Source organism: Melanotaenia boesemani, chromosome 14 (genome assembly GCF_017639745.1).
Source record: "Melanotaenia boesemani isolate fMelBoe1 chromosome 14, fMelBoe1.pri, whole genome shotgun sequence".
NCBI classification, from domain to species: Eukaryota; Metazoa; Chordata; class Actinopteri; order Atheriniformes; family Melanotaeniidae; genus Melanotaenia; species Melanotaenia boesemani.
In genome coordinates, this window is record NC_055695.1 from 9,498,950 (window position 1) to 9,521,489 (window position 22,540).

Sequence of the window (22,540 nt, forward strand, 5' to 3'; positions counted from 1 at the left end):
CAAGAGGCTCATTTCTGCTTATTTTTGAGTCTTTTTTTAAACTGTGGATTGTGAGTGTCTCATCCTGCACGACGACTCGTGTGGTGAGATGAGGTGAGGAGTCTTTTAGTCTGTGGCCCAGTGCCAGACAGTTGGTGATATAACTTGGCAGATGAAGGAAGAGAGCTCTACATTCCTCTGAACTAAGAAGAAGAAAAAAATGGGTGAAATGATTAGAACCCTGCCTTTATGTAAATAAGATATTTCCCTGTAGGAAACTAGTCTTTTCACCTTTGGTCCAGTGCTGTTTTAACTACAGAACGGAACCCATGAGGCCAAAAAGAATTTATTAGCTTTTTGCAAATTTTAACTCAATACATAGAAGCATTAGCAATGTACATATTAAACTCAACTGAAACAGAAAAACTCACTGAAGAAATAAAAAAAATTCAGACTGGTACAAGCTTGGCAGCCATTTTGGTAAAAACATACTCTCCGGTCCTGCGTAGTGATCTGATAACACATTAACTAACATTACCTGGCTGCTTGTGAGTTCTAAATTAAATGTAGAACTATATTTACAATACGAACGTTTAGCTATTTTTCTCATTCCAGAGTAAACAACAGGAAATAATCTGGTTTTAGTGAAGTGCTGGAGTTAAGTATATGCACATTTCACAAGACCTTTCACAGCATGACTCATCTGTCTAATGCCACTCAAATTATCAGCAGCCTCTCCATAAAACAACTTAGAGAAACCAGACTTTACCACAGTTTCACCCACATCCTTCAGCCCTTTACTTTTTATCCTCTTTCAAAAATGTGGAGTTCATTGTGAATTACATTGCAATAGAAAATACATGGTTACTGCAAAATGTCTGCAAATATTTTTCATTTATTTTTTCCTGTACGGAGTGTGTTTGTTTGTTAGTGAAGTTACATGGGGAAGTAAAAGCTAAAAGTTTCTTTTCTTTCTTTTTAAAAGCAACAACCAGATATGGGCCACATCTCATTGGCTAACTTCCAGATTGAGAAAAAGATTGGACGTGGCCAGTTCAGTGAGGTCTACCAGGCAAGATACCTTTTAGACAACACGTCGGTGGCCTTGAAGAAAGTTCAGGTAAGGCATAATAGATGTTTGTTCTTTTGTTTTTGTATTTTTTCTACCAGATGCCGCTGATTTATTAAAGTTTAATTGGTCGAAAGGTCAAGACAAAGATACCTAAGATGTGAGGATGATGCACTGCAGCAGAGTGTAGAGGAAACTAAATCTACCTGCTGCTACTGTTTTTTCCCACTAACAGATGTATGTTTGCAGTATATTTAAGATAGTGATCCCAGGAAATTAATCTTGTCCGAAGTTAGTCTATGCATCACCCTCTACTGGTAACTTTGAGCTATTTTATCTGTGGCGTTGGTCAATAACAGCAACTCAAACAAAGTTTGTTGTACGTGTTGCTATATCATTCATCACAGCAGGAATGTTGAGTGTTTCTTTATTCAAAGAGGAGCGAAGCCACATTTCTCCATTGAAAATATGTTTTTGCTTTTCTCCTGTCTGGTATTGGCAAGAGTCTAATTTAGCAACAGACTTCATTACTAGTGCTGCCTTTTTTCTGCTTTGCTTGTGATAACAGGCTATAATTGTTCATTCAGTCATCTACAAAGTCTTTACTTTAAGAAGCCTGTCCTATTTCAGCTGTTTCAAATGACAAGACAGTTCAATGTGACAGACCATATGCTGCATCCGTTTAGCTGCTGTTGCTACACATGTACAACTTAGTTAAACTTAAGAAAGCCATGTAATGTGTATCTGATAGTATAATGAAAAAAAAGTTATTTTAATTGCCTTATTTCGCATTTATTGATGGAATGGGACAACTCCACACAGTTAATCATGCTGGTGAATTATTTGCATTTGAAGCACAATATGACTGTGGAAGCCAAACTTTCTAATATGATTTTGCAGATATTGTTACATGCACATACCTGCAGTATGCACTGATTTATATGCATTTGCACGCTGACACGAGGGTGTGCTGCTCTGATTGAGCATGTATACAGATACACAAACCTCAGATACACCTTACACAGGGATATGTGCATGTTACTCAGATGTGAAACACCTGTAGTCACTCCAGTGCCACCCTCCAGATAACAGCAACCATGTTCTGTTTTGTGCTTTATCCCCTCTAGTTTCTCTGTATCTCTCCATCTTACAATTTTTTGAATATGTCATAACACCCCTCTCTGTCCTCTCTCTCTCTCTCTCTCTCTCTCTCTCTCCCCTTTTGATCTCTTGATAGATATTCAACTTGATGGATGCCAAAGCTCGGCAAGATTGCATCAAAGAGATAGATCTCCTTAAGGTAAAGAACCAGAGAAGAGGGAGACGGCGCCATGCGCTGTACTCTGTTCTCTTAAGGTGCCTCAGCTGAGACCCACCACCACAGGAAAACAATTGATCTGCACCAGACTGCATGAATTTGTGTGTTGTGTGTGTGTGCGTGCATTTCCTTAGATGGTTACAAATGCAGGGGGCTGTTGGGGTATTTGTGCACACAAATAAGAATGTGAATGAGTATGCATGTGTGGCTGTACTGTATATGTGTATTACTTCCTCATTGTGTTTGTGTGTGTGTGCAGACACAGCAGTGTTACATCCCTCCAGGCTCCCACTGGCTTCTTTTTTAATGCCAGAAGTATTTTTTTTAATCGTTTTTAAATGTTTTGAGTGAGGCAGCAGTGCATCAGCAGTGTCTCTCATGTGTCTCCCTATTATCTTTCTTTATCCAGCCCCCCTAAATAAAGTGGTTTCATCTTTTTTAAACTGCCTTTAACATGTGTCAGCTGGGCTGCTCACAAACACTAATGAACAAACTAATGACAGCTCCAATATCTCAACCTGTCTGAAAGATCCTAGATGTGTCAGAGCTCTGTGTTTGTTATTTGACTGCGCGCATAGATGCATGCATGGAATTCTGGTAGTAATTGCCTCTGTGTAGCCCCTTTTCTGTGTGTACATGTACTGTATGTATCGAAAGAACAAAACCAATTAGTTTGTGCCATTTGGACATGTCATTTAAGCTCTGTGGACCAGTCAAAGATAAAGATGCTTAGATGCAAATGATGTCCCATAGAGAACTCTAATCTGAGTTGGAGGCCATTGAATTGACTGACTGGGACAAGAGAGTTAGAGAGATTTGTAATTTTTGCCTGCTAAGAGGGGTCGAGGTGAGGTTAAATGTCACGCCCTGTCAGTTGTTTTCTTTTTATTTTCCCATTGTAATTCCCTTATGTTCCCTTTTTCTTCCTCTCAATGTATGCATCCTCCATCCTTTTCAGTTTTTTTCCCCCTCTGCTAGTTCCTATGTCCTCTGGCCCATTTTTTTCCCAGCTCCTATGTTTTTATATCCACCGCCTTTGTCTCCTCCCCTTGCCTCATTTCCCCTACTCAAAGCTTTTTATGCCTGTCTTTTTATCCTGCAAGCTGATTGTTAGTGAACATGGATGTTATGCTTGGCCCTTCGCTGCCTAGCCAGCCTGATAATAAAGGACTGAATGTGAGAAAGACAGTCCTTCTGCCTTTTCCTGCAGTAGACAGGCCAACAGGAGATACAGCAAAATCAGAATAATGAGAGGCACGGTGGCATGGGCCGCCTGGAATGACACACATAGTCGCCCAAGATCTTATACATGCATTCTCGCGCACACAGGCATAGCCAGTCATAGCCTTTCAACAGTGTGCCTATTTGTTTGTTTGTCTGTCTGTGTTTGTGTCTGCTCATTCATCTGTATTTTCTTGCCTTGACATGATGATTTCAACTTCAGTGTCTAATTTCTTACTCCATCTTATGTCTAAAATTTTTTATAGGGATGTTACTTATGGAAATAGCCAGTCCCTTCTCAACCAGCTAATTTAACCAAAAAAAGAAAAAAAAAAAAAAATCAACAACCTTGTGTATCCATTGACTTTTCAGTGTTTGTGTAATAATGAGGGGTGTGTGTGCATGCATGTCTAGGTTCTGCATCTAATTAGATTAAAGCATTAGTTTACTGAAAAGACGGAAAGCTGACAATAACCAGCTGCCTTTAATCTGATGTAAATTTAACAAATTTAGACACATTCTTTATGAGTTTTATCATTTTTATATATTAAAATTTACAGCTTAAAGTTGTTGATCTCCTGTTTTTTTATTACTTGAAGGAAAAAATATTTAATGCTACACAACAAAAGACATTAATTTCTTCAGGAAATCTGTCATGTGATCTGCTTTGCTACATTATGGAAAGCTTATGAACTTAGTACGAGTCAGAAAATCGTTTTAACCATTGTCATTCATGTTTCTACCAGCTGCTTTTCTATATATTCACATAATGACATACATAATTACGTTACAATCGACTTATTTACTCACATGCCTAATTCTGTGCAATCATATTGCGTTAGTCTGTAAATTGTTTTTCTTTGAAACCTATCACCAGCTTAACAAATGTATCACATAGTCTTGCATGATTAAGTAATTACACACGCTGTTGGGTCTCAGCCAGCATGTGTAATTACATAATCATGCAAGACTCTATGCAACATTTCCCAATGAATGATTATTGTATTGCAGTAGGGTACCATCCATCATTAACATAAACATCTGCATGTTAACATATCTGTTCGTTCTTCTGTATTTTTTTGCCTGAGGTCCAAGTTGTGGAGGAGCAGTGGGTTGTGGCGGGCAGAGGGGGGTACTTGTCATCACTCCTTGGCGGTGCTACAGTGTGGAGCTGTGCAGAACTGCCACTCTGAGCCAAAAATACATCTGGCAAAAAAAAGGACAAGGGAGGGAGAAGGAAAGATGGAGACATGAGGAAAGGAAAGAGAACGAATGAGGAAGAGGATTGTGGAGGGATGCAGAGATGAAGTTGAGAGTGTAGTGTAGCGTAGTGTACTCTACTGTGCTCTCCTTTCCCCTCTTCTTGGCATCATCCAGAGCATGAACATTTCTTTAATCACAGCAGAGAAGGCATAGCAGAGCCAAGCGGAGGACGCGTGTCACCCCGCTCCGTCTGCTCACATCACGGCTCCAACTCTCCACATATCACCATCTCTCCATTTTCCCTCCCCCCTTTCTGTAACTGAGCCTACCTTATCCTTCTCCTGTTCTGTTTTCCATCCTCGCCTTTGTTCTCTTCACCTTGCCCTGCCTTCATCCCCTTTCCTTGTCTGTGTCACTCTGTCATTTGTTTCTTTCCCTTCATCACTCCTCTCTCCCTCCCCCCATCTCTTGCTCTGGATGGAAAGAAACTTTTTGTTTACTACAGGGAATGCTGTTCCTGCCTTATTGACCAACCAACAGGAAGGAATCTCAGCTAAAGAAGAGCCTGGGAGGCTTGTTTTTTCTGACTGCCAGCCATGTCAGCCTGTCAGGCGTGTGTGTGTATGTATGCGTGTGTGTGTCGGTGTGTGTATATCTGTGCGTACGTGTCTCACACATGGGCTGTTGTCATCATAGACAGGGGTTTGTTGTGACATGTCACCCAGCTTTGTCACACTTGAGGACAAAACCATCTCATTAAGACCACACATATCCAATATGTATTGTTCGTACAGTTTCAACCATTTTATTTTAATTGGTGGTGAAAGTACAGCGAGATGCACATGACATAAAACCTCTGTTATGTCTGATAACTGTGTTTTGATAATAAATACTGTAATAGCTTGCAAGAAGCAAAGAGATGTGATCAAGAATACCCATAAAACACCAAGTGTCACAAACATGTCTTTGCTCCTTTCTCACTGACATTCCTTTTTTTTTCTTTTCTTATACCAGCAATTGAACCACCCGAACGTGATAAAGTATCATGCATCTTTTATTGAGGAAAACGAGCTGAACATAGTACTGGAGTTAGCCGATGCTGGAGACCTCTCTCAAATGATCAGGGTAAGGAACTCTACACAACAGCTGCACTTCCTAGCTCACATGCATGCAGAAATAACATGATAGGTGGTGAAAGTCTTTGAAAACTCATGTCAGGAGGCTTCAAGGACACTGATTAATGCCCATTTATGCTCTACAATAAAGACTGATACAAAGTCTTTTATCTGTCCTTTGCGTCTTTTACGTGTGTTTTCTGGGCTTTTGCGGATGTGACAGAGCAAACAGAGTAGTACCGCCGAAAACCGCAGGGGCAGTGTTGAGCAGTTTAGTGGATGTGTGACCCGCAAAAGGAACAAAGAAAATGAAGGAGCTACGATGCATTGAATGGCTGCACAGACCACCGCCATCTATTGCGCTAATTCTTTTTGTGTTTCTTACTGAGAACGTTTGTTATCATGATCTCCTTCACCGTCTCCATATTGTCTATTGTCTGAAACTAGTGCTGGAACTCTGAGGTGACCTCTGACCTCTGACCTGCCCTCTAGTTGATGTAATGGCTAATAGCCATGCCAACGTAAGGAATACGTAAAAACACCCATGTACATGTGCCTGTAGAAGTGGATCACTTAAAGCAGAGATTCTTGTGCTGACTTTATCTGCTGTTTCTCATATAGACAGTTGTAACTCACACTATTTGGTCTTCACAGATACGATGATGCCTTTAAATAACTGAAATTACTTCCAAAACACGTCTTATGAATTCATGCATGATTTAAACACAAACATTGGCCCTGAGAGCTAATGTAAGGCAAAAATCAACGCAATGTACAGTTATTGAACAGCAGTTGTTGGCACAACAAGAGGACAACTAAAACTGCTGATGATGTATTTTTATAACTGTAGGAATGACTACGTGAGGCTTGTGATTTGTGGCTGTTACAGGATCTTGACTAACTGGAAACTGAGTCAACCTGAGTCACCCCCACTATAGGCCTCCTGGAACGTACTTTTATCCCAGTAATTATGTTTACATATGCCAAAACTATGAAAGAAATATTGTTTAAGAGAAAGCAATAATTATAATAACCTCCAAAACTGGCAAGATGTCAAATCCCTGATCATGGGTTCACTTTAGATAGTTGGGTTTTTTTTTTTTTTTCTTTTTTTTTGAGTAAAATCAAACTGGAGTTAAGTAAAAAAGGATCTATAGTTGTGTTAATTACACAACGTGTGGCTTTGAGTCACATAAATGTGTCAAGTTGACCAGTAAATCACAATATGGTAGATTTCTTTCATGCTGAATTTTTTATTGAAGTTGGACCAAAAGATGAAGTGAGGGTAATTCATAAGCGGCAGCATTTTTTTTTCTTTTTGAATTAATGGCTCTTCCTGTTTTTTGGTCTGTGATTTAGATCGAACTCCCAGTTATTATAAAAACCTGCCAGTACAGCAAATTATGGTTGTGCATGTAAAAACCCTGGTCTTCTCCCATGCATAAATGATGCTGCAGTGTTGTATCAGCACAGCTTGACAAGCTGTTTGCAGTCATACTCAGCAGCTCCACATCTGCACAGTTCAACACAGCAAATTAGGAGAGGCGAGGATTAGTAGTACAAGAGAGTGAACATGGCAGGCTTAACACACACACACATTTTTCATTCACTCAACACATATAGACGACGTAAGCAAATTATGGGCAGACACAACCATAGATACACACATTGATGCAAATGTTCAGAGTTGCATTTTACAAGGATGTAACATGGCAGCCTGAGGAGGTGGGTTAAGAAACCACTGTGTGACTGCTTTCTTAGCTAAGCTACCAGGGATGCTGATGGTATTCAGATTGTGAATACACATGCCTCTTCTGCACACCAGTTTTCTTCTGCACCGTTAAAAGATCTCAATAATTTGATTTTTCCAGTGAAACAGTGGCAGGCCAGAGGTCTGTGTCAGAACTCAGCTACCCCTCCTTGAGCCTTAGTGTGCAGTAAACAAATTCATACAGTGTGCCATATGTAAAACAGAACCCCCACGATAGATTAATTTAACATTTTTTATTCTTTTTGATTTCCTCCACGTTCTTTTCTCCTTTCTCTCGCTTTTCCTCGCTATTCTGTTGCTCTCTTTTTTTTGACCATCTCAGAATTCAAATGAAATCAAATGGTCCTTGATTTGCATGCACTTACAGAATATTGCATGCGCAGTGTTTGCTGTTAAAGGCATAGAAAAGAGGGTGTTGGTGGGTGTCTATGAGCTCCCCCATTGACATCAAACGGTCCTCTGATATGGAAATGGGAGGGCAAGGAAAGAATGGCTCCTCACTGAGGCTTTGTTTGGATGTAGGCCAAGGTCTATCTCTCCTTTTCCTCATCTCTCCATCTATCTCATATTTTCTTATCTTTCACCCTCACCTTTTTAGTTTCCTTTATTGTTTAAATTTACAGCACAAGTATAAATCCAGCTTTAACTCTTTACCGTTTCTCCATCTCCAACACCAAATCATGTGAAAAAGAATTAACAATTCTCTGAATTTGAAGGTTTTTCTCTATTAAGATATGATGACAAAAAATGCAGGGATGTAAAAGTTCATGTAAAATTTTGAACAAGTGTGGCTTGTTTGGAACGATTGACAAGATAAAATCCCTCTTCTTTCTACAAAACAACATGGCAGCACAGCTTAGACTTTACAGCCCACAAGACTTCTGGAACAACCTCCTTCAGACAGATGAGACCAAAGCAGATGTCTGGTTAACGTGCACAGCAATACCAAAAAACAAATCGTATAACACAAATGCCTTACACCAACTGTTTAGCGGAGAGGTGATGAATTGGGCTTGTCCAGTTACAGGGCCTGGGCACCTTGCAGTTTTTGAGTCGACCATAAACTCCTCTGTATACTAAAGTTTTCTTCTGTTAAATGGGCGTAATGTGACAGCTAAAGCTCATCTTTAATTTGGCTGTGAAACAATGATCCCATGCAGCAGCAAATATAAGACTGAATGCGTGAAATCTGTCTTTGCACTTTGCTTTTAATACCACTGTTTAACTATGAATCTGTGATTTGAACTGTTCTGTGCTTGCACTATTTTGTCTAAGTCCAGTGGAGATGATCTTATAGTTCAACTGTAGAGGAACTACTTCCAAGTAGAAAACAAGGAAATTCTCATGACTGAAATTGCAATCTGTTTAAGCTTGCTGTGTGTTTGTACTGTTCACTATTTGAGGAAATGATTCATTAGCGCAGCCATGTTAGTAGCAGATTGTTTATATCATTTGGTAGTTTGTGACCAGTGTATGCATCAGCAGTATTGGCAAGGTTTTCTATTTAATTCTGTAACTGATTGATACCTTTCAGTAGGTCTAATGCAGCAGTGCCCAGCTCCCGTCCTTGAAGGCCACAATCCTGCAGGTTTTCGATGTGTCTTTGCTCCAAAACCACCTGACTCAAATTAATGAGTCATTGTGCAAAACTTAATAGGCCTTTGGATCTATTTAATTTGAGTCAGGTGTATTGAAGCAGGAAACATTGAAAACCTGCAGGAAGGACGGCCCTCGCGGACCGACTTTGGACACCCCTGATCTAATGCATGCGCAGATGCAATGCCCACATTTTGGTATCAGAGAAATCCTATCATTATAAAACACGTCAGCATTACATTCTGCCTTAATACTAATGTGAAAAAAAAACTATGGAAACCACTTTTTCTGCTGGTGATTGATTGTGGCAAGGGTCGGCAACCAAATTTGGCCTGGGGCTAAATTTTTTCTACCCGACGGCTCTATGTTGGCCCTGCGATTGACTGGCGACCTGTCCAGCGTGTACCCTGCCTCTGGCCTGCTGATTGCTGGCAATAGGCTCCAGCTTCCCCGCGACCCTTAAGTGGACTAAGAGGTACAGATAATTGAGATATATATATATATATATTTTAGTGATTTTTCAGACTCATCTAGTGACTCTATTTCAAAGATGCAACTAGCGACAAATCTAGTGACTTTTTCTGGTGTTATTGGAGGCTTTTGGTAACTGACGAGAAAGCACGTATAGTTTACTCTTCTTAATCAGCCGTGCTTCTGCCCCTCCCCTATCCATTAGCACTCACAGCTGCAGCCAGAGCAGGAAACGTTCACCTCTGCTCCAGACTGAAAATGCTTAAAGCTGACGCTGGCTGATCCCGCTTTGTCTTATCTGTTAATGATAATTGTGGACAAAAACATTTTAAAAGTTTGAAGATAGACTGAAAGTTCATGCTGTACACATTGTGTGTGGGATAAGTAGCTGAAAGACCTTAAATAAGACACATTTACGTCCTTGGATGAATTTAGGGGCATTATATTTCTTGAAGGAGATATTTTATTGAAAGGTCATTGTTTCTTGGTTGACTTTTTTTTTTGATCATTTGTGGTAATAAAATAGTAAAATGACTCAAATACACAAACTACTCTCAGAACTATTTCTTTATTACAGTTGCAGTAGTTGCTTATTTTGTAGGTCATATATCCAATGCTGCTGTTCTGATGCCTTTGAATTCCAACGTAGTAGGTGATGCACTTTGAGTTTTTCTTGGCAATAGTTTGCTAAATACCTAAATTGTAATGCTCATGTGCACAGCTCACATCCAAGCTGGCTAAAATCCAGGCTTTTTGATTTTCTTTCCTGGAACCAGAGTTTTAACAACACCCTATAAATTCCTGATGATAACATTAGAATATTTTCATAGGCTGTGCTGCTGCAACTCTGCTGCCTAAGGAGGAGTTTTTGTTGCCTTTATGCCTACGTTAGCCCCAGATAGATTTATAGATTTATAGATTGATATATACACTTTAAAAAGAAATTAAACCATCGTGCCACTGTACCTAACAAAAGCCCTGCGTGCCAGATGGAGGAATTTTGGAAGGTGCCACAATTTTTTTTTCTCTCCATTCCCAAGGATGCATATGCTTTCCATTGTCGGGCGTAGAGAAAATGAGACTGAGCTTGGTTAAGTGAGGGACAGACAACAGAGTGGTCTGGGTTGCATTAAGAGTGGAGTCAGAATGTGGGATTTTGCACAAAAACACATATATAAATTTTCTTTCTTTTCTTTATCATCTTAAATTTCTACCTTGTGCTACAAAATTCTTAACTTGTTTGAATCAACATGTGTATAATGCATTTTAATATAACTTTGATTCTGAACTTTTTTATGTGTGTGTCTGTGTGTGTGTGTGTGTGTGTGCGCATGTACTTTTTACAGTACTTTAAGAGGCACAGGAGGCTTATCCCAGAGAGAACAGTGTGGAAGTACTTTGTCCAGCTCTGCAGAGCGATCGAGCATATGCACTCCCGGAGAGTCATGCACAGAGGTAGTGTTGCTGCACACATCCACGTGCCCACACACATATGAATAATTAATTGGTTAATTCATTGTAAGTTATGTGATTCTATAAAGCCACTATGAATGTTTAATATGTTTATAAAGTAATGTGTGTTGATCTTTTTAGCAAAGAAGCAACAAGACAATCATGAATATTATGTGTGTATTATTATACAACAGCGACAAATATTTAATCAAAAATGGAAGTGATGAGTTACATATATTTTCATTTCATGGTTTATACTGTGCTTTCTTACAAACAGAAGACAATACTTTCAGTATACTACACTACACTTTTAAGTAAGTCAGAAAAATAAAAAAGAATAAAAAATAAATATAAAGGCCTTTCGTTTTCCTTCACTGGATTGACCTTGTGTCATATGACAGGTGGCTTAAAATGTAGGCGTTAAAGAATACATTGGCCAGAAATCACAGTGTTTATGAGGCCACATGCTTTCAGTGGGGCTCAATCTAATCAAGTCCTGGATTATTATGTATACTCTGCTGTACATTCAGAGACACACTCTTAGTCACAGGTTGATGTATGTCGGTTTGGACTGACTTTGATTAGGATGTTGAGACACTAATGAACCCTGCGCTCTGAGCTTTAACAACCACTTAGCAGAGACGGCCCGTTCAAAAGCCGCTTACAACTATACGAGAGCAGTAAATTTCAAAGGCCGATGCAGGTCACATTAACATTGCTTCAGAAAACAGCTTGCTAACACCCACATTAACTCAAAATATATTGTCATGTTTATAATGCATTTATGTTTTATGAGAACTGACAGGAAAAATAACTAAATTGTTTTGTTTTCTTTCAGATATCAAGCCAGCCAATGTATTCATCACGGCTACAGGAGTAGTGAAGCTAGGAGATTTGGGACTGGGAAGATTTTTCAGCTCCAAAACAACCGTTGCTCACTCTTTAGGTAACATAAAACAGTCTGTGTGTGGATGTATATGCAACAACCCTTTGTAATCTACCAGTGCTGGATGTGTTTCATTAGTGCCATGTGTCATATAGTCATTGTGCACGCTCAGTGCTGTGCCCAGCCCCTTCACAGGCCACTTAGCCACTTCCTGTTGACTTGACCTTTAACCCTGTCACAGATGCAGACTGCGGCTGGAGTCACACAGCTCTGATTGTGACTGTGTGCAATAAAACAAGCTGCCCTGTACAATCAGGGTTATTGTTCATGTTGATGGGTCTGCTTGTCACTCATAGTTAGTAGAATCATACAACACTTGTTTTATTCAAAGAAGTAAAAGTTATTGCACAAAACAGCCACATTAAGACTTCTCTATTCATCTCCACTTAACGCTAAACACAAAAAACTAGTCAGCTTAACCTGAAACCAAAAGCAACATTAAATGCTTAAAAGCATTTTGCAGGGTATTTATTAACTATTGGTCTTTTAAGTTTTTAGAAGATCATCACTCTGAGAACAGTTTATCTCTTACTCTTGACCTAACTGGGGTACTACTCTTGAGTAATTCTGTGTAGTGTTTCAGTTTACAAACTTTTGTAGAGGTGTTAAGCTGGATTTATACTCATGCAGCATATGCGTACAGTAGGGGAAATATGCTCTCGCACTCGAGCGTAGTGTTACACTGTTGTAGTTTCTCTTCTGGTTACCGCACAAATTCAGAGAGAAGATCCAGAAATCCGGAAACGTAACCACAAACTGACCAGAGAGTACCTCTACGTAACTGCGCTGCAAGCACAGGTGCGAGTCAAGCCTCGGTTTTACATAGAGCCTATGGTGGTGATGCCGTAACCGACCTTACACCATGCGAGTATAAATCCAGCTTAGGGATACAAGCTGGTAAGAGTTGCAACTTTGCTCTCTTTTAAGTTGATCTGTATATTGCTAACTATTCACTCTTTACTATTGTAGCATACAGCAGCCAACATGCAAATACCTTTAGTATTAATCGCCCCACTACAAGCAGCCTCATCATGGCATGTTATAATGAAGCGCGACGACTTCCACAGCATAATTTCTACATCACATTGTAGACAGATGCCCTCTCACCTTCCCACTGTAAGCATGCATCTCCGGTAGAAAGTCTCATCATATATGAACACCTACCAAAAAGTTCACACCAAATTATCTGCTCATTGTCTGACACATCTCCAGTGTTCACCTGTGAAAATGGTTTTAAAAAACACTCATCTCTTCAGGTATAACTTAGTTTAAATCATTCAATGACTACCTTAACATGATCTTGGTGATCTCAAGGCAATTAGATATCACATTTTGTTGATAACTTCCATTTGATAATTTTGTAAATAATGTTACCTGGTTGACATGCTAAAATACCAGTACGCAGTGTTGTACTTTAAAGAGACATTTAATTTGGAGAATCTGAGAGGATCTCTGAAGGGGGACCTAGGCTGAGGGCTACTTACAATCTTTCCAAAGAAGCTTAATATCTAAAAATTACAACGATTTGAGCAAATGTTGTAGTTTGGATTTTTCCCAAATGTCACGTTTGTATCTCTAATTTGCACAGACTGTTAGCTTGTTGCAGCAATAATGTTCTGTGGCAGTGACAAAGGGAAACCTTAACCATTGAAGTTAAAGATGGAATTGAACTGATTTGAACAACATTATTTATAGAAATAACTATTATATCATAATGTTATTGAGATGTTCTTCAGCCACGATAATCGTGTTGGCAAATTCTAACAACATTAAAAACTTAGTGGATGCTAATGCTAACCTGTCAAGAAAAGTTCACAGCATGATGACTAGGACTGAACTTATCATCTTAAGACCTCATGTGCTAAAATAGCCTGAAATTTAAATTGTGATTTAAAAAAAAAAAAAAAAAGAGAAAACCCAACCACCTATACAGTAACTGGTCACAAGATCAAATGTGGCAGTAAATAACGAATGGAAGACATTTTTAAAACCACATATTTTAATCAAGCAGGATGGCTTGGAAATCTCGGAAGGATTCTTTTAAAATAACATCACTTGAAATGTTGTTTAGTCTAAAATAACCTTGTGTCTACACAGTAAATGTGTGGTAACACTGCTTGAGGTAAGCTAAAACTGACGATCAGATTACAGCACCCAACAACACAGTTGCAGAACCAGTGGTTACTCTGTGAATGCATGTCATTTAAGTTAGTTTGATATTTCAGTGTGTTCATTATGTAGAGGGTTCAAATACTGTAATTTCTCTAGTTTATTAAGCAAAATGATCCAGACTACACAACAAGTGTGCCCTGAATCATTATAATGGACACTTTGGGCACTATTAGTTTTGCCTGCTGACATTCATAAAGGTATTGTCCAACTTCTCAACGGCCATTTCTGCTCCTTTTACTGTTTAAAAATTTGGTTAAAACTGATTTTATAGACAAATATAAGCACTGCTTTTCACACTGTCTCACTTCCCTATGTCATATTGTTATTACCACTGTATGCTATTCTCAGCCTCTCATACAGCAGCTCAGTCTCTGTGAAGGTGTTAATCACACGATCAACTAAACAGAAGCTCTACCAACTAAACATCCTGCAGTGCCAGGAGAGCAGGGTGAACGTGTCTGTGATTGCTCATTAAAAGCTGAGTCCACAGCACCCTCTTTAGGTTGACAGAGGACAGGCAGCCCCATACGGGTCAAAGTGAAGCCATCAAGATATTATTACAGACTAACTTCGATATATATATTCTGTGGACATTTTAATGTGTCATAAGATTATTTTTAACTGTATAAAATCAGACTGTTGTTCCAGAGAATGTGCAATGAGCACTAGCTTTAAGTCATATAGAAATTCAGTGTGACTGTTTTTGCCTGTAAAACATCAAGTACACTTGCACAATTTTCTGAATGATGTTTGAAGCATCTTAAAGATTTTGCCACAGTTTATCTCCTGCTTTAGATGTTTGCAGTGAACATGTTTTGCAATATTTTCTTTTTCTTTTTTAGCAAATTCAAATATCTGTGGGTGATCATGCACTGATGAAGCAGATTATGTCTGCGGGTTATCATGACTTGCCAACGCAAAGGAACCCAGGACACACCATGCTTCTCCCCTGGCGTTACCTCTTGACATTTCTTGCTGTGTGTTTCAAATAGCAGATCTTCTCTGTCTTTCTCTGTCACTTCTCCTTCTCTCCTGCTGCTGTTTCTGTGCCTTACTTGTCATCACTATTCCTTCCTGCTGTCCCTCCCTCTGGTGCTTTGACTTTTAGTCATAGAAAGACAATGGTGGAGGTGAAGGGAAGAGATGGAGAAGGTGTGAGAAAGCTAGGATTGGAGAATAGAAGATGGCAAGTACTGAGGGAGTGAGGAGGAGGGGAGGGGGGGCAATATGTCACAGAGAGAAAGGAACATAAGGTATAGAAGAATGGGTGCAAGAGAGACAGAAAAAGAAACATAGAATTCATCAGGTGCAAGAAAGGGGTGCGACACTGATAAAAAAAAGGCTTAGATGGAAAGAAAGAAGGGGCAGAGGCAGACGAGATGAAGAATGGGACAGAAAAAATTGACAGAAAGAAAGGGGGGGGGGGGTAAAGAAATTTGTGGAAAGCTATAGGTTTATTTTTTGTGAGGACCAGTTTAAGATGATATTTTAGAAAAGTGGGGACAGGCTTATATAAAGAGCCATTTAGTTGTGATAGTCAAGGTCAGGGTAAGGAGCTAGGGAATGCATTATGTCAGTGAATGACCTCACAAAGATCATACATGTGCATGTCTGTGTGCACCGATATGTGTGTGTGTGCAGACAATCGTGTGGGCATGTAATGAGCCCAGTCACCCAGCTGAACAGAAGAGCAGGGTGGTGGAGCCGAGATGGAGGTCCAGGCATACAGTCTGTCAGCTCTGAGGCTTTCAGCTCAGATGCTGTGCAGTCCACAGATCAACACACGCAAGCAGACAAACACAAACACATTTTCGTTCTAAATCACTCTCCACCCTCTGCCAGTCTTTTTGTACACACGTACATGTGTAAAAAGATATGCACATGCAAAGATATGCACACTTGTATGTTTGAATGCCCACAAATAAATGCAGAGGCATAAAATTATTCAAATTCCCATTTCAGCATCATGCACACTTCCAGGCATTTCATTACTGTATTTAAAAAAAAAAAAACACTTAAAACTGTTTGACTATTTTAGTGCTGAAGATGTAATGTTTCATTAATAAAAGCTGATGCAGTCATTTAAAGATTGAACATCTTGCTTCATATTACTGCCAGTTGGCTGTAATGAGTAAAGTAATATACCTGCAATTAACACCTGTAATGAGGAAGGTGTTAACGATGGGCACTAGGGGAAAAGGAGGAATGCATTGAGAAGTCTGATGTTGGAAATGATAATGACATTTTAAACATGCAAGTGAAACAGGAACAGAGAGGGGAGGAGAGCCAAACTGGAGGTAAGGGCTCAGATGGATGGGGAAAAATAAATAAATAAATAAATAAATTTAAATAAAAAAAAGAAAAACATAATAGATGCACGAGGGAAATACAAGGATCATTTGGTCCGGTCCAGTGTGGTTGAATCCCTGCCAAGGGTTTGGCATGTTTGTTACAGCATGATGGAGCAGAGACTTCTAAACTGAGGAATTGAGTCACAGCCTTTGAATACTGCTCAAAATAATAAAATGAATAACTGGTAACGGAGCATAAACAAAAGAAAGTTCATGGAAATTCCCTCTAAAACATTTCAGTAATTCCTTAAAAGCATTAGGTTTAAAGTGTTACTGAGAAAATGGCAGCAAATCAATAAATGCATTTAAAATTAGATTAGTTTTAGTTTTTTTCCACTGTATAGCAAGCATGGGTTTAAAAGTGCAGAACTCTTTATAGTGGATGGCATCTCACCTCCCATTCAACAAAGCTTATGTTGTTGTGCAGAGAAAAGAGTGTTGTCATTGCTATTCACAATAATGGAAATCAATCCCAACATGACTTTCAATTTATTTGCATGAATAAGTAATGTGCCCTAATTCAGCTCGTTCAAGGAGCCTGAGCCCAGTGCTGCTGCCTTTTTTATGCAGCTATTAGCATAAGAGAGGCTGATTCTTTTAATCAACTAATAATGAATGTTAGGGGAGCCTGTTGAGACTGCTCCATGAGACCTCACATCTTTTACACTCTCATGCACACCCACACAGAGGCAAGAACACGCATAAACTACAACAGCAACCTGATGACCAATTAAAACAGCAATCCCCAGAACCCTGTATTCTTCTACTTGTTCTCCTGCTTCTTCTCTTCTGGTGCAGATGCAGATTATTTTTAGAATGACAGGTAACACTTCATTCAGAATTACACATTTAAGATAAAAGCGGGTTTTCTCAACCCAATTAGATCTGCACCAAAATTAAAAGCTTTCATTTCAGTTCCTGTAGACAACCCCCCTCCCTTCTTTCTCTCTCTCACTCTCTCTCTGTTATAGTTTTATTAATTGCAATTATATTATTTGAGCGCCTCAGACCTGTTAATGTGCTGAATGGCTCTAGAGAGTTTGTGTTTGTGTGTGTGTGCAAATATTAGTACTGTGCTTGTGCAGTTTTGGCTTTTTCCTACCATTTTCATGCAAGTTGACTTTTCTCCTGAGTTCTTTCCACTTGAGAGCTGTTCTCAAATACCCAGCTCTCCTCAGCTGTATGTGAGAATTGTAAACTCAACAACTACCAGTTACCGTCCATAAAAACTCCTCTTCTTCCTGTTACTTTATCTGCCTCTTTCCCAGTGCACATTTTATGTGTGCTTGGAGGAAAAACTGGGTTATTTGGAAAAAAAGAAATAAAAAGAAAAACGACAACAAAAAAACATGTCTTTGAATTGGGTGTCATGCAGAGTAAAAAACAACATGACAGCTTTGTACTTTTTTCCACTTTCACATGAACTTATGAACTACAGAAAGATCCAGGTAGTTCTACTTTAAAGCCTGTGGTGTCAGGTATTATTAATGATTTAATTTCAACACAGCTATATGTTACACTCCATGCTAATTGTATAAATGTGCATATATGATCAACCCTAGAGGAAAGAAGCAGAGGGAGGTGGTGTCATGCTTAATTGGACTGAAAACTGAGGAACTTTTTTATAGTGTGAGAATGAATAATGGCCTGGAGGAGACATTGGTTTCTCTACATTTGTTGCAAAACGATAATTATACTTAAGTAATAAATAGATGAACACTTAAATAGTTTAGCGTTACAAATAATGCTACGAAAGGAAGCAAGATAATGTTAGTTATTTAAATATTTAAGAAGTAGGTGATGAACAAAAGCTCAGCCATGCCGTGTAGCTGTTATATTCTCATTTCACTAAGCCTCCCATTCAAATATTGTTTCCAAGGATGTGAAATTAGTACAGCCTGAGAAATTCTCAGCACAGATTAGGCTGACTGCTGATGAAATTTTTATCCTTTCACCATATGTCATCAATAAAAAGCCTCAGTCGGTTTTGCATGATGGACCTTTACATGGGAAATCACAATAAACAGAAAGCAGATGATAAAACGCAGCCAGTCAAACTTGGCTAAGAAAACTGCAAATCTCCAAAGCTTCCTGCACTGTGTCATGGATGTGATGCTAAGCTGTGCCTCCTCTTTGTGTCCAGTTGGGTGACGGTCTGATTTTCTGGAGCTCTGCCATTCGCCATGGCAGTTTGAAATTCTTGAGTTTCAAAACCAGAACCAGAGCCGGGCCAGCTTTTAAGGCTCCGCTGCTGCTCCCTGAGCTTATTCTCTGACCACTGTTTCAGATCATTACTGAGCCTCACTAATCAAAACTGATTTATGTATATTTTGTGTGTGCGGATATGTTTTCTGTACATATCTATTCACATTGGCGGTTTGGGTATGTATGATGATATCTGAGCATATTATATGTCATCTTATTTAACCTTATTTAGAATGAACAAACGTTATGCACTTTTAAAGGTGCCCTTTCTTTGGTGTTCTTGATGAATCATGGAAAATATTCCAACATCTATGAGTCATAGTTTTAGCTCTATGCCTCCGTTTCTCAAATGATTTTGTGGAGAAATGAAGAAATCAAGGGGACACAGTTTAAAATGTTAATGTTTAATCTTTCTTTGCTGTTTTTTCTCATTTTCCACCTCTATTTCTTTCTGATTCTCTTCCTCTCGTCTCCCTGCGCCTCCCTCCCTCTGTGTTGCAGTGGGTACTCCTTACTACATGGCACCAGAGAGGATACATGAAACGGGCTACAACTTCAAATCTGACATCTGGTCGCTGGGATGCATTCTCTACGAGGTAAATTGTAGGAAAATGTGCCCACACTGTCACCTTACAGTCGAAGATGACATGAGACGACACAGATTCAGACTCGCACATAAACAAAGCATTCTCAATCCCACATGTAGTGGCATGTGGGAAGTATACAAATGTCCATGTTATTATAAGAGTTTTCCACATGATCATACTGCACTTTTATTCCCAGTTCTAATCATGCGACAAAAAAAAACACCTTTTTAATAATGATTCATTTACATGACCTGTCACATGACTTTATCTCTGTTTGCCTTCTCTTTTTTTACCTGTGGCCTGTCTGAGCTTGAGCCTCAAGAATCTTTGAGTTAACTTTGTTAAAACTGGAACCTGCTCAACGTTGAAAAAGCTGGTGAATGAAAGGAACTGACATGGCCATGTGTTTCAGATAATGCTGCACACTGACACTGACTAGTTTGATTAGTCCGGAGCTAAACACCCCAGGGCTCTGTTGTAGACCACACTGAGTGGAGACGAGCCCAGGAGGAGACCACACAGCACAGGGAACAAAGACGAAAGAGTCAGAAGCAGAGCAGTGATAGACATGGAAGATAGCAGTCAATCAGATGTTTCTTCTTGCCAGCTTTCACGTGCACTGACTACAGACAGAATTTCAGAAGCTCACTGTCGGCTAAGGAAATGCCCACAGTTTCCTCCCCTCGTCTCTCCTGACTCCCTCGAGTTGCTGACCATTTGGGCTGCATTTCAACGCACCACTGACTACACCTTCTCTACAGCGCCTCAGGCATAGAGGTGGAGAACGCGCAAAGAAGAAGTTCAAGCTCAGCTTGCAGGTCATGGTTGCTCAGAGACCGCAGTCCTTCATGCTAATTTGCTCCCCACAATGCACTGCGGCAGTGCATATCTGTGGTTGGCTGAAAAGTACTGCAGCCATGAAAACAGTGGATGCTGTAGGTCACATTCTTTTTTTGTACATCATACATGCATTTCATGTGTATGTTTATGTGAAAGATGCTGCTATTACTATTTATGGAAAAAGATTGTTGGATTTAGTCAGTCTGCTTTTAGTATTTTTCTTAATTTCTACATATAAAGCTAATAATTATCACCTCCCTGACATCTTACTCTTTATGCAGTGTTTTTAATACTGATTTTATATATTCACAGCACTGCAGTCATACTGTTTGTGCACAATACATTGATCTTTTATACATTTACCTGTCACAGTTGCATTGTGGACTAGATAGTGGGACAGTTATATGAAGACAAAGGGGAAATAAGGAGCTATTCGGAGAGCAAAAGTGATAAAAATAGATGAGACTTGTTGCTCCCTGAGGAGGTCAAAAGGCAAGGAATAAAGATGTAAGGTGAAAAGTTTAGGAATCTATATAGGAAGCTAAAAAGGCTGAGGGCACAGGCAGTACAAGTCATATGAGAGTGAAACGATAGATTGAAGGCCAGAGAAGGGGAGGAGGTGAAGAAGTGGAAAGGGAGAATAACAAATAGTGATAGCAGGGTTATAGATTGCTGGAGCGAAGAGAAAGATGGAGGGTGTTCATTCAGAGAGAAATTGATAGAGGTACAAGAGCAGAGACAGAACTCCAGCCATCAGGTCAAGGTGAGCCGTGCAAGAAGCCTGTGGAGATAAAGATTTTACAACCTTATTGTTACCAGAGCAGTGCTCACCACACCATGCATATTCTCTTTGAAGAACAGACTCCTGCTTTCTTTCTTGGTGAGAGGGCTCCACAGTGCATCCACAGTCAGGAAACTTATCTCTTTCTCAGAACTCTCTCCTCCTTTTCTTTTTGCTCAGTTCTACAATCTTTTTTCTCACTTAACCTTCAGGCATATGGAATTCACATAGATGTGAATGTTCACTTGTGGTCCCTTTAGCTTTCATTGATTCCTCTCTGAACATACATTAGGGGATAACGATTGTACCGGTATTTTTGGTGTGTTTTTATCTCGGGGAGTTTCATTCCTTGCGTGTGAAACAGCTCTATTTGAGAGAGCCTACATTTTTTATCATTATGCCCAGGGGTGGAGATGAGGTCCAAAGGGTCTGCCTGTCAATGCCTGGTCATCGTGTCTGTGTCCATCTTTCTCTAACATTCTTTTTGTTCCTTTTATCTTCATGTCCAACCTCATCACACCAACTGACCTTCACCCAAACCGGTATTGCATTGTAAACACGGATGCTCGCCTGTGTTGTCCCCCATGGAGACCAGAAGGGCACATCATTGGTTTTAGTCCCATACCAAGACTTCAGACTCCTAGTGCTCTTGTCCTCTTTTTACTGTCAAAACCACCTCATACTTGGATTAATAAGTCTCACACACCAAATCTGTTTCCTGTAAAGGAAATGCATTTTACACACACGTAGCTGGTTGCCTGCCTGTGCTGACATGTTGTGCTTCCTGTGTTTGGTAGAAGGTTAGGGGAGGATAATACCTTGAACAGCTTTATTAGAACGTCTCCTTCCTTTATTGAACCCAGCCATCCATACCTCTGGCTGTGCCCATGTGTTGTGTCTCTTGCTTCATTCCTTTCCCTCCCCTCTTGTTTTGCTCTTGGTTTTATGAGACCCCAAAAAGCTGGGTTCTCAGCAGCTGGTGTTTGCATGTGATGAGCTATCCCTGTGGATTTTTTATTTATTCTTGCATTAACATCTATATTCATTGCTTTAATGCTCTGAGTGCATTTAACCTTTTATGTATAAAAGGAAGTCTTACAACCGTTTTTAGTTTTAAACACCAAAATGGCATCAAGAACTGGCATTCATGAAGGTTTCCTGCTTTGTTTCGTCAGATCACCAATGTCTGAGTAAGAAAGAAAAAAAAAAAGCCCTTAAAACACTGGCTGACCGCCACCGTCATTGAAAGATTACTCAACACTAAAGGGGACAGTGATAAGTACAACATAATTAATAAGGAAAACCTCCTAAATTAAACTTAAATGATTCCTTTAGTATTTTTTTGTATGGTCCTACAGATCTGGGGTCTCATTTATAAAACTCTGCGTAGGATTCTTACTAAAAGTGTACTTATGCCCAAAACCGGAAGTTGGCGTACGCCATAAAATATTCTGAATTATAAA

At 39.5% G+C, this 22,540-nt stretch overlaps 1 protein-coding gene across 1 annotated transcript in view; it reads left to right on the top strand.

The window, feature by feature from the left end:
* nek7 (NIMA-related kinase 7) overlaps positions 1–22,540 on the top strand; it is a 67,480-nt gene that overhangs the window by 30,858 nt on the left and 14,082 nt on the right. The window contains exons 3-8 of the mRNA XM_042005971.1: positions 965–1,099; positions 2,286–2,348; positions 5,805–5,915; positions 11,090–11,198; positions 12,034–12,141; positions 19,371–19,465. Coding sequence (XP_041861905.1) covers positions 965–1,099; positions 2,286–2,348; positions 5,805–5,915; positions 11,090–11,198; positions 12,034–12,141; positions 19,371–19,465 — 621 coding nt within the window. The remainder of the gene's footprint in view (positions 1–964; positions 1,100–2,285; positions 2,349–5,804; positions 5,916–11,089; positions 11,199–12,033; positions 12,142–19,370; positions 19,466–22,540) is intronic.